This window comes from Drosophila albomicans, chromosome X, assembly GCF_009650485.2.
Source record: "Drosophila albomicans strain 15112-1751.03 chromosome X, ASM965048v2, whole genome shotgun sequence".
NCBI lineage: Eukaryota > Metazoa > Arthropoda > Insecta > Diptera > Drosophilidae > Drosophila > Drosophila albomicans.
Genome location: NC_047627.2, coordinates 9,922,077 through 9,935,153, shown reverse-complemented (window position 1 = coordinate 9,935,153; position 13,077 = coordinate 9,922,077). Strand labels below are relative to the sequence as shown.

Genomic DNA, 13,077 nt, shown 5'->3' with positions numbered 1-13,077 from the left:
TAACTATTCTAATAGTTATACAGTTAACTTTGGGCACATGAGCGTATGAAGATATCGTGCTTAAAGCTATACATTTGATATATCTAATTCGATCCGAATGCATGCCGGGCATATAACAAATTGTACTAAAAAAAAAATTAAAAAAAAAAAACAAAATATATTTAGAAAAGGCAATTAATATTAGCATTACTTAATGAGAAACATTATAGATTCTAATGATGTATGTAGTATTATCTATGATCGATCTATAAATTGTATTGTATTTTTTTAAAATAAGCCGATAAACATAATCATAATAATTATAATAACAATACACAGTTATATGATGGCGTGATTGTTTAACTAGAAGCGCGTGTTGTCCGGCATTTTGCGGAAGTAGGCAACCTTGTCCTTGGGCACTCGATAGCCATGCATCCAGCGGCTTCCCTTGCGCAGTGATCCATCGATGCCATCCTTCCACACGCCCTGCGGCAAATACACTGCAAGAAATGATAATCAAATTAGTGAAATGTGTGAGTGATTAACGGAAGTCTATTACCTTCGCGTTCCTCGCGACCTGCATCGAGAATGGGCGCCACAATGAGCTCCTCGCCCACAGAGAACTCATCGCTGACAATGAGACAGGCGGGATCATGGGGATCCAACATCCACAGCGGACGCACCAACGGCAAACCCTCCGTCATCGATGAGTGCAAATACTTGTTGAGCAACTTGATCACCACCGTTTGTCGCACATTCTTCAGCTCCTGTGCAACGCGGGTCACCAGCTTGCTCTGGTATTCATCGGGCAGATGACTGAACTGCATCACAGGCAAAAACGTGGCCAGCTGCAGCCAACGTATGAAGAGCTCCATGTCGGGCAGCGGCGGTTGCGCCAACGAGTAGAACGAAACCATTTTGGTGAGCGGTCGCTGAAGCAGATAATCGCCACCAATGGCGCCGGGTAACACAAACGGATAACCGATGACGCCGTAGTTGAGCACAGCCGCGAGCGTTTCGCGGAGTCCCTCCCACGTTGAGTTCGCCGGCGGAGTGCTGACAAATGTCGGTGGCTTGGGCACCACACTTGCCGTCGACACCGCCATGAGTCCGGCACTCTCCAGGCTCTGGGTCAACTTGCGTGCGTACTGATCGGGATTGTCGAGTGGCTGGCGGCATTGATAGTAATGCGGCAGATTGTAGCCAGTGCCCAGATCCAAATAGAAACTCTTGACACCGTACTCGTCCTTCAGCCGCTGCAGCTTCTCCAGCAGCCAGGGCACCGACGCATTGTTCGTGATGTCCAGCACACCGGCGCTGGAGCTGCTCTTGTAGCGGGTGAGCGCCGGGATGCTGCGCTCCGAATGCCGTTCATAGATGAGCAGCTTGCGAGCGACGGCATCCTTGAAGTTGGGACTGTCGGTGCTGATGAACGGCTGGATGGTGAAAACCACCTTGAAGCCACGGCGATGCAGCACAGCGATGGTATCATTCAGCGTGGGAAATCTCGTGCGATCGACGGTGAAGTCACCGATATTCTCCTGCCAAAACTCATTGATCACAATGTGCCCCAAACCGATGGCAATCGCATTCTCCGAATAGTCGCAAATGATCGATTCATTAAGTGAGTCACGATGCGCCTGATGTGGTATCTGCCACACTGGCTCCGCAAGCAGCGGCTCCAGCTCCTCGGTAACGCCATTGAACAGCGGCTGCTGTGTCATCAGCATGTGGAGACTCCGCATATCCTCCGTCGTGCAAATCTTATAGTCCAGCTGCGGCAATTCGGTCAAACGATTCACGAATGTGAAATCATCGTTGGCCGCCCGCAAACAAAACTGATTCTCGGTGCGATTGATGCCAAGCTGCAGCGGAGTGCGTTCATTCACCTGCATCGCCACGCCAATGGAGTTGATGAAATACCGCTTGACCGCATTGCCAAACTGATGCACCTTGTGATCGCCACTGGCATAGGGCATAAAGTCAAAGTTGGCATAGCTCAGCGACCACTCCTGACCCTTGGTAATGCCGCCTCCAAACCACAAGCCATTGTCCCGCTTCAGCTCATAGCAATCGGTGGGCAGCAGGCCGGGAGTCAACGCCTGCCACTGCAGCGTGTAGCAGCGAAAGACTTTCTTGTCCTCGAAGTTCATGTGGAGCCTCGCTATTCCGTTCCATTCGATGCACACGCTGCCATCGCTGCGCCGATGATCCTCGAGGCAGTGAAACGGCGCCGTATCGCTGCCTAGCGTCACTCCCAGATGACCCATTATCACCTCCTTGTCCTCGTGGCTGAGTATGCGAAAGATGCGATCTTTTGAATTGAACTTGATCTTCTGGAAGTAGCTCTTCGTCAGCACCTGCTGATGGTAGGCGACATAAGCATAGCCAATCTGCAAGCCACAAAGGTTATTGCTCATTAATCTTAATATAATAAGAGTATTATTAAGTAACTCACCAGAAAGATGATGATGAAGAACATCATGATCACAAAGATCTTGATCTTGTAGTCCTTTGTCTCCCGCTTCTTCTTGCGAATCAATTGTGGAAAGGCCTTTGGGAAGAACAGACAACAATTAGTTAACTATTGTAATGATATTGTGTGTGTTTTTATTTCAGTATTATTTGGAATTTTTCCCCTATCTTCTTTCTCACGCGCTTACTTTCTTTTTTGTCTCAAGGGTTTTATCACCTTTTGCACACCTAATTAGCTCGTCATATCAGTGTAGTTGCCTTTCTTCTGTCTTTCCCTCACTTTTTTCTAGGTACACCCTTTCTCTACTTTTCTCTCCCATTTTGAATACACTTTATTGATCATTTTCCTATTTATTTTATTCATTCTTCAATGCATTTACTTTTACTTACTTTATTTTTTCTAAATTCCCCTTCATAGCTTTTATTCCTTTCGTCGCTAATTTTCTATTTGCATTCTTCTGATTTTTCAATACTTTTTAGCTAATGCTTTACATTTCAATCCACTGCCCTTTTCTTCCCCTATACCTACCTGATAACTTCAAATTAATTTTTTTATTCTTTCTATTTTTATTTATTTCTTATTCTAGTTTATTGCTTTACCTCTTCTATTTTGGTGTCTTTCATACTCTCTCACTTTTTTTCTATAATACCTAACTTTATCTTTCATTCTTCTTGACTTTACTTTCTCTCACTCCCTGTTTTTCCATTTGCCATACTTTTTCCCCAACTTTTTTGCTCACCTGCATTTTCTCACGCAACAAACTAGCCAAGGAGTTGACGCTGGTGATGGAGGCCTGGTTGCTTGCCACGCTGTGGGTGTCGAAATCACTTGCCAGCATCTCCTTGCTGTTAAGTCGCAGGGCGGGCAGCGGGGCGATGGAGGCGCGTCTTCGGCTGCGAAAGCGATCGCTAAAAAAAAAAAAACACAATAAGAAAAGCAAATACAATTTTCTTGTCTGTGAATGCCCAATAAAAAATACTCTTTTGACTATCGCTGAGTTGTGGTAATGTTTATGATCATGATCGTATTGCTGATAAACGATATTCCCCAGTGATATTCACCTATCAAAGTGCTGACAAACGTCTTATAAATAATGAATTATGCGACTCAGATATGAGTAGTATAGACAAACGCACATAAATATTATAAGATGCTCTTCCAAGACAAGTATTTTGTTTCTTTTTTGTGACAGTTGTCTATTCTCATATCTCAACTGTCGATTTCAGAGCACTAAAATAATATAATATATGACTTCATGCATTGACGTATAATGAATGTATCTTTGTGACGCTTGAGACAAATGTTGCAACCTATTGGATCATTAGGTATACATTTTATTTTCTCTACGAAATATATAGATCTCTTAAATTGTAGACTTGCAAATAATAAATAAACTGACTGCTCTTGAAAAGTAAAGTAAAAATACATTAATCATAAAAATATAAACAAAAATATTGTTGCGAAACTTGTAAATTTTAACGAGGCGTGAGATTTGTTTCAATTCTTATTTAGCCTGCGATTAGGTGTAGTTAAGAGCTGTTCTTATCGTGCTCACTTATCTCTGATTGTACACAAAATGAATAATCTCTATGGTAGTCGACTAAATGATACCCTGCAAAGCATTGGATTGGAGTGCGGAAACTTCGATGAAAGCCTGTTTAATGTTGATCATTGCGGCGTATGAAAACAAAAGGTTGAATGGATTATTTGTTCATTCAAAAGCCTTGGCGAAAAGCAACTTGATGACCCATTTTGCGTATTGTTTTCTTTGTAGAGTGTGAGTTTGTTACTTGGGGCTTATCTTTATGGCGACTTTATGCAAATGCGAAAAGTTCGTGGCACAAAACAGAACCGTTAATGGATCGTAATAAACATGCTCGTAATTGATAAAGGCCTCTTTAAGCTTCGATGTGTGTACAATAAGTATAAGTATTTATATTCGTATAAACATATAAATATTTGTATTTACTCGTATTTATTCTCGCATCCACAGATCTCTCAATGTGCAACGTGTTCGCGATAAGGCCATAAATAAATGTTGTGTGTTGCCCCACAAAATTAGCACATTTGACGAGCAGAATATATATGTATATAGTTAACACAAAGACGACAACAAGTACGAATGTTACCTGTGTAACAAGTAATTATAGTAGTATTATAACTATTTATATGTATATTTATTTTATGGCAATCGAGTCGAGAAATGTGCCTGTTGTGTGTTGCTTTCTCTCCGTTGTTATCACGGCTAATCTCAACTATCTACTGAGCTGGGAAGCTACTTTAAGATATTAAAATCCCGACATCTCAGTTATGTACTTATGTACATCTCCGTAGAATAACACACACACGCCTCACATCAGTTCAGTGCTATCTCCATACAAGTACATGTACATTACATTTATTCGTTGTTGCAATCAACAACGTTTTCATGAACGCCAACACAACAACAACAACGCTTGATTGTGTGTGTGTGTGTGTGTGTGTGTATCTCTGCCTTTCATTTACTTATCAACAACGAGCGAGATTTGCGTTTACCTTCATCTCCGCTCTCCACCAACACCACCCACTGCCATCGCTATGGCATTAATTCGCTTAAACTGCAAAATTACTCACAAGCACGCACAAACACACACGGTTGCGTGTCATCTGTGTGCGAGTTTTAAAAGCTGTTTGTCGAAACTTTTGCTGGGGGATGAAAGCGCAAGCGCAACATCTGTTAAAGCTCACTGTTTGCTGTTATCTGTGCATCCAACTGTTACTGCACTGCTGTTGCGCTGTTAGTTAACAGTCGACTGTTAAACGGTTTTCAATGTGCAATGTAATCAACTTTGGCTGCTTATTAATTCAAATATTCATTGGGTTTTTTTTTGCATTGCAATGAATTTGATTTATTTAATTAATTTTGTTTTGCTGATGTATCAGATATCAGCGTCTCACACTTGCACAAACAGGTTATTTCTATAGGAAATAAATTTCACATTTTTCCAACTATATTTTCGAATGGTCAAACCTTAATAATTTCGGCGCAAGCTTTGTATTTGACAACTTTTCACTGTCTGGACACCGATTAACAACAAACTTGTGTTTCAACGTCCGTTTGACTGCATTTTAACTGTAAATTCAACGTGGGAACAGATTTTGCTGTGGCTGGTATGTTAAGAAAGACACGTTCAAAAATATTCACATGCCACCGACCCCCTTTCCACATGCACAACATTAAATTTGAAGCCAACTGGCATGTCGTTAATGTAGTTTAAACAGAGTGAGTACAACTACAAAAAAAAATTAAATTAATTAATTTAATTGCAAGCTGAACTTTGGCATGAGGCGAGCAATGATCACTGTCTGGCAACGTATGTATGAATAATTACAACGGGAAATGCTACAAAATACCCAACATTTAATAATAGGGTATGAAAAGCATATATTTCACGAGTATAAAAACGTTGGCAGAGCAATCGACTTCTGGATACCCTGTACAAAATTCTAAAGCATGCAGAAAAAGAAAATGTTTTTTCATTTTCTACAATTGAATTGAATGCTAGTTATTGAATGAACTTTTTGATTTGTTGAAATCTAAAAAAATATAATTTTTAAGACTACTTTCTTTGCAGGGTATTTCACATTCTAGTTAGCTCTCCTGGCAAACTCTGACTAATTAACACTTGTATGTCAAGTGTTATTGAAAAATCTTAACTGAACTACGAACTGAACTCAGAAAACTGAAACTGAAACTGAACTTGAGGTTTTCGAAGGTAAAGAATTCCGTGAATGTTCGCTGGATAACTCACCGATAAACTGGCTTCTTGGCATTGCCAAACTCATCGCTGCTGTCGTCGTCGTCGCCGTTGTTGCCATCACCCTTGTGATTGCCATTTGCATTCCCTGAATCGGGCGTCAGATTTACCGCTGTGGGCGTGCCCATGCTCGAGGCGGAAACATCGTCGACAATCTGCATAAAAATAGCAACGCATAAAACACGATTATTATCAACAGCAGCAGCAGCAGCAATTCATTTTATTATTTTGGTCAGATATCTTGCAGAATGAGGCGAGGCGAGGCAACGTGACGTATACGTAATATATCAGCAGCCTGTCATATGACGCCTCCTGCCTGTTGTTTTCTTTGCGGTAATCACTTGAGATGCAACAAAAAAAAAAACAAAAACCAGTGCAATCCAGCGACAGAACCAATATTGATCAGTTCGCATCCAGCAGAGATCGGTTCGATTTGGATTTTGTAGTACCTGCCTTGACCGCGATTAGTTGAGATGTTGCATCCTCATCATCTGCACTGAAGTGGTCACTGGGATTCGGCGAACTCATCGCCAGGAGCACAACTCACAAACTTAACAAAAATACAAAAAAAAAAACAAAAAAAAAAAAACAACAGATCACTGACTCCAGAACGCAGTTCGTCTGCTGCCTTTGCCGGCTGCTTGATAATTGCTCGAATATTGTATTAGAAGTGTCGGTCGGCTTTGCTTGAATTTGCTATCTATGTGTGTCTCTGTGTGAGTGTGTGAATGTGTGAATGTGTGTTGGTTTAATCACTCGACGTCGAGCTTCACAGCTACAGCTACTACGAATACAAACGAGCTTCTCTATGACGAACTCGAAAGGGAAGTAAATAATTATCACAGAGCGGACGAATCGGTTGTAACACCACAAATTCAAAAGAGATGCCGTGTGTGGTTCATCAAAGGCAGGCTTCACTGTACGCGTTCCTGAGTAATTAATTACATCGCTTCAGCTTCAGCTTCGGCTTCGCATTTCTCACAATTTCATTGAGACTTTTGCCAACCGCGCGCGGCTTTCCTATTGCAATAGAGGGCAGCACAAGAAAGAATGAATTAAATACGAGTACACAAAAGAATAATGAAAGAAATGTTGTATATATTTTTTCGGTATATTATATATTCTAAACTTCGATCAGTTATCGTGTAAAATAATCAACGTATTTCCCGCAACACTCAAATATTTTAGGGTATGCCATTTATTTTTATTGCTCATCCATCAAAGCGCGACGTATACATCAAATATGGTAAGTATTATTATTTATTTCGACGCAAAACACTCGCGAGACAAAAAAAGATTTGCTTTTGGTTTATTTAGGGCCATTGGCTAAACATGCTAATTGGTTAAGTGCTTATCCAGGAGAAACACACGCACACAAATACTTTTCTAAAAAATGAATGAGTTGTCGAAAATTAATCGGAGTTGGGGATTCACTATTAATACATATATATGTATGTATATATAATAATCACATTACTTTTGCAACTTGTTCGGCAACTTATTGAGCACACCTCGCGGCAACCACACATCGACTCTCGCCATGGAATTTTGATTTTGATATGTGGCGAGAAATTGCCGTGGCAGACTCATAAATTACTCAGCTCAGTTGACTTTGGCGTGCTTTATAATTGCAGCCGACTAGATTTAGCATTTAATCTAAACTACTTCCCATAAATTACAGTCTATCGGGTTTTGGACATTGTTCTCATCGCTGTGTGTGTGTTCCCGCAGGTGTAAAATATCAACCATCAACTATCTCCGATGTCTGCTGACAATTTAATTATCTTTTATAAACCATCCCGCATTCGATAACATCAATCAAGGGGCAAGTGTTGAGCAGTTATACTCTTCGTTTTTAGAAGTGTTTATAAATTTTACAAAAATAAAACAATTTTTGCTAAATATTCATTTCCATTTCTGCAACTGAAAATCAAGCAAGTATTTCCAGCTTACAAGCAGAACATTTGTAATTAAATTTGCAAAATGTTCATTTCAATTTAGCTGACAAATTAATTTACTGGCATTGTTTTAATTGCCCGACTGCAAACGCTTGGAATTGTCATTTGTCTGTTGTGTTGCATTATATTTGAAATTTTAATTGCAGCTGGTTGAGGCGTCTAATGAAATTCAAATTTCGTTGCATACTTTTGGGCTGCCGCACTTCGGATATAAGTCGAGCTTATTAAGTGCATTCGATATGTTATAGCAAACCCGGAATTGCAAAATTTCCATTTTTTTAGCTACAAAAATTACTTGTTTTGTAGTATAGAAAATACGTACTTTCTGGTATTGGAAATACTTGTTATCTGCCATAGAAAAAAACACTTTTTAAACAATACTTTTTCTTGTTGAATTTAAAATAATAAAAGTTGCAGTTTCTAAATTTGCTTCGAATTAGAAATGCACGTTTCAAAAATGGTGATTTTCTTGTTTAAGTGAATTTAGCATTAAAAAAATGTAAATAAAAACAAGTCAAGCGTCAAGTATACCAGATTGTCAACCAAAGCAACTAAGACACTACTGCAGCAGCTTTTTTTTTGCATAGGAAACCACATTTTCTTTAGGCACAAATTTATAATACTCTTTTCCTCTATGGGCAACCGGTATAAAAACGTTGAAATATAACAACCAAATGCAAGTTTTATCACATTAAGGAATAACAAAAGTTGAAAAAAAGAAAAAACATTTCAAACATTATCCACATTAAAAATTGGTTATTTAATCATCAATCAAATCATCAATCACTATACTAATATAACTATTATAGCTTTTACGAAGTTTTTTTTTTATATTAATTTGGTTTTATTTGCAGAATAATACCGCACTGTTTTGCTTATATTCAAAATGAGTAACGGGTATCTCACAGTCGCGCACACTCGACTGTAGCTTTCTTACTTGTTTTTAATTTCTAAAGAAGTGCTCTAATTAAATAAAATAATAATAAAATATCTGATTTTAATAGATCATTACCAACGCTTACTTACACTAAACGAATATTGTCTTGACTTTGTTGCATAGTGTAATTATCGTAACGCAATATTCTATTGTGTATTTATACTCTAGAATAAAAACTGCAAGCGGCATGCATTACTTAAGAAAGTTCAGATACAAGTTTTATAGTTTTAGGCAGCTGAACTTCAAATAAATTAACACGCATAAAAATAATAACCTGAAGATCTGGTTAATCTGATTGCAATAGGGAATTGTGTTCGTTATTATCAGAGTTTTATCTTATCAAATGGCTATTATTATTTTCTGAATAAGAATTAATGAATACCAATAATTTAACTAAATAAAATGCAGCTTTATAGCATTTTTATAATTTCGAAACACAACTCGAAAATTTCGCACCGCAATCTTGCCTTGAGTTTAAATATTCCAACTCAAGTCACTAATTGAGCATTGCGTAAATATTGCAGGGTAATAAATAAATCATACATGTAGTAGACAAACAAAAATTTTTGCTGACTATTTGCAATTCACATTAATTACAGTCGAAGTGTAAACACAGGTGAAAAGAGAACAACAACAACCACAACAACAACAATAATAGCATTAGAATAGATCAAATGCGTCTCGCTGATCGGCTGGTGACATGATGAGAGGATGAGCTGATGGCATGATGAAATAATGCATTGATGATGATTTGAATATGGCTGGAAAAGCGTTTTCACTGGCATCAGTTGCGTGTTGCGTGTTGCGTGTTGAGTTGTCTTTAAGTTGTTTCCAACTCAAATTGAATTAGCGAATTACTTTTTTTTTTTTATTTTGGGAGGGGGTAAACTACACTCACACATTGTGGCAGAGATAACACTTAATGAGCGTTTTATGATTACTTATTTTTATACGTTTAATGATGCCAGCGATGATTGCTCAACACTTTTGGCGACTGTGCGAAAAACCCGTTTGCAAGATATAACATTTCAGTTCAGCTCTGTTCGGTTCGGTTGACGCTGTGACTTGAGTTCAGACAGAACAATTGACAGCTACATTTCGACTACACTACTCACACTTTCCGTTTGGCTCTCCTCGTGCAGCGCCTCTTGGGCTTGCAGCTGATGCCGTCGCCTCATCGCCTCCAACTCCAGCGAATTGATGCCCGATGGCATCGAGATGGAGTTGCGTCGCAATCCCGGACCAAAATGTTCACGCTCTCGCTCCTTTTCGTTGGCCGGCGGCGATGGTGAAGGCGTTGGCGATGGCGATGGCGATGGCGTTGGTGCTGTGCTTGGCTGAGCGGGCAACTCGTTGATCACCAGCAAACGCGGCAAATCCACATTGCGTCGCTGCCCCAACGAAGGTTTCCGCGAGAGGCGCGTCTCTATCGCAGTAGGTGGCAGCAACGGCTGTTGCTCCTTCTCCTTCGGCTGCTCGTCATCTTCATCAGCGTAGGGCAACTCCAAGGGTAGCCCATGCTGAGCGTTAAGCGCCTGCGCAGCCAACAGCGACTGCGACTGCGACTTCGACTGCGGCATCCTGCGATCAAGGAACACACACGATATGGAATGGATCCAGACAACGACAACGACACTATGACTCTCTGACACGTGCGCACGCGAACGCAAACCGAAACGAAATGAACCCAAAACCCGTCAACAGCGTTGAGAGCGCGACGTTGAGCTCAGCACTGAGGGCAAACTATGGTGGAGAGGGGAAAGGAGGGGAAGGGGAGGCAGTCGGGGGACTACTTGTAGAGGGTGGCAATAGGTAATAGGGTTATGAGCCATAAAGCCGCCGTCGATTTGCCTTTTAATCATCATCGTTATACTATACTTATCATTATCATCCCATTCCGTTGTGGGCAACGATTATCGCCAGCACTGATTACGTATGCGACGCGTTGTACGCATCGCTTTTAACTGGGCCGCCACACACACACGCACACACAGTTCATTTTTGTTCCCCCGCTTTTGTTTGCCAAATAACATTGTTTATTGTTTATTGATTTTGTTAATTAAATTCATTTTTCGCCCCACAAAACAAGCTCTGATCGCTCTGTTTTGTCCACCTAATTACCCAATATCCCTATCGCTCTCTCTCTCTCTCTCCTTCTTCCTCCTTCTCTCTCTCTCTTTCTCTCGCTCTTCTGCTACTCACTATCTTCCTCATTCACCCTCGATCGCTTAACGTCTACGGTTTTAGGCTGTTATCAGTGCACATAAAACGCTAAATCGCGCCAATTGATCAAATAATACGAACAACCTACAAGCGTCAAAGGTTGTCTATACTCTAACGAGTTAAACATTCACACTTCAATGAACATCTTCGATATATTTTTGTTGAATTTTATTAGTTAAGGGTTACGAAATTGCTTTTAAACTGTCTTAAAAACAATTTTCAATTTTGTAGATATCTTTTTCTTTGTTGGCAACAAGATTATTTACAAATTTATGATCGTTTGTCTTTTTCAAACAAAACTTTAACTTATATCTTTTGACTTGTAGCTTATTAATTTATTCTTTTAAACTGTCTTAGCAATAACTTTGATCTCCTTTAAGCAAAACCATAAATAGTGATTATTCTTGTGATTTTTCAATGAACAAAAGCACTTAGAAAATAGATATATAGTATGTACTTAAGGAGAAAGATAATACCACACTGATCTTTTTATAATAATCTATTCGTTTCCATAATAATTTTAAAATTTATAATATCGATTGATAAAACGCAAAAATAATTATCATGCATAATCATTATTTTTTATTTTTTACTTACCAAAAATTATAGTTACTTTTATTTTGTTACGAAATTTACTACAAATTAATCGTTATTAATGATGATAATCAAAAAAAAATCAACTACAAATTAATAATTATTCCATGATTTTTCGGTCCCTGCTTTTAAGTACTAAGAAGCATAATAATAACAAAATGTCTTCTGCAAAATTGCATTTCAAAATGTATACTAAATTTCTCAAAAAATAGTTAATGTAGCACTCTATTAACAAATTTTTAGAAAGCGTCTTAATAACAACTCAATTAACTCAATTGCTGTTGATAACAGGGAATTTGCTATCCTAAACATCATACAATAAATTCACTTAACGGCTATTAACTAGATAAGTAACTACTTGACTTTCAAAGATTTAGAATGTTTCAATGTTTTAGAATGTTTCTCAAATTTGATTGAGTTTTGAATAAAAGCCCAACAATTTTTTAATCATGCAAAAATGCAAATACAAAATTAAATTTTTGACTACAATTTTAAATTGTAAATGAAATAAATTAAATGAATAAAATAAATTAGCTTATATACATAACTTACTTATATGAAAATATAATATTCACTTTGTATGCGTTCTTTTATAAAAACTTTTTTACCATTAAACATTGAATCTATCAATTTAAAAGTTTTCGCTTACAACTGAAGGGTATCTAACATTCGGTGCGATTTTTGCGTTTTTTGTTTTGTTAAATAATAACATGTGTTAACGCTTGGCCAAGAGCGGAACAAGGGACCGCGGCTTTCCCTGATAAGTTGATTAGCGTAGCTCTTTACATATAAGCCAATCGAGCGGGGCTATAAAACGAATTCGCAATATTGTGCTAATAAATTCCTGACTAATAATTCTGCGCAGTGAATTGAATTGGATTGAAAATAGATTGTAATATGGATTATGGCTATCTCAAACCACATCAGATTCATGAACATACATATAGTACTAAGTTACTTATGTACAATGGGCTGTAAGCGCAAATTTCGTAACCAAACCGCAAAATTTCATTTTGAAAAGATAATTGTATTTTTAACAAAAGTGTAGTGAGCTATGAATGCTAAGTGAAAATGGTTGGCTTACAAATTTTAAAAACTAATTGTAACTTGTAA

At 38.5% G+C, this 13,077-nt stretch overlaps 1 protein-coding gene across 4 annotated transcripts; it reads right to left on the bottom strand.

Moving 5' to 3' along the window:
• Positions 1-296: 296 nt before the first annotated feature.
• Positions 297-10,780, bottom strand: LOC117567406 (myogenesis-regulating glycosidase). 4 transcript variants are annotated; one of them, XM_034247369.2, is made up of 6 exons: positions 10,263-10,780; positions 6,247-6,407; positions 3,195-3,363; positions 2,438-2,533; positions 539-2,372; positions 297-479 (listed from the first exon to the last, which is right to left on the bottom strand). In XM_034247369.2, the coding sequence occupies exons 1-6, from the start codon at positions 10,725-10,727 to the stop codon at positions 343-345; spliced, it is 2,862 nt and encodes a 953-aa protein (XP_034103260.1). In that variant the 5' UTR covers positions 10,728-10,780; the 3' UTR covers positions 297-342. The 4 variants fall into 4 exon arrangements, with proteins under 4 accessions (XP_034103260.1, XP_034103270.1, XP_034103279.1 ...); XM_034247379.2 differs by lacking the exon at positions 10,263-10,780 and adding an exon at positions 6,706-6,804; XM_034247388.2 differs by lacking the exon at positions 10,263-10,780 and adding an exon at positions 6,702-6,783.
• Positions 10,781-13,077: the final 2,297 nt, after the last annotated feature.

Bases quoted from the DNA above. Each gene is read 5' to 3' on its own strand.
- LOC117567406 (XM_034247369.2), bottom strand. From the start codon at position 10,727: ATGCCGCAGTCGAAGTCGCAGTCGCAGTCGCTGTTGGCTGCGCAGGCG. The intron at 3,364-6,246 runs GTGAGTTATCCA...TTTTTTTTTTAG, and splicing joins GCCAAGAAGCCAGTTTATCG to CGATCGCTTTCGCAGCCGAA. The intron at 2,373-2,437 runs GTGAGTTACTTA...TGTGGCTTGCAG, and splicing joins TCTTCATCATCATCTTTCTG to ATTGGCTATGCTTATGTCGC.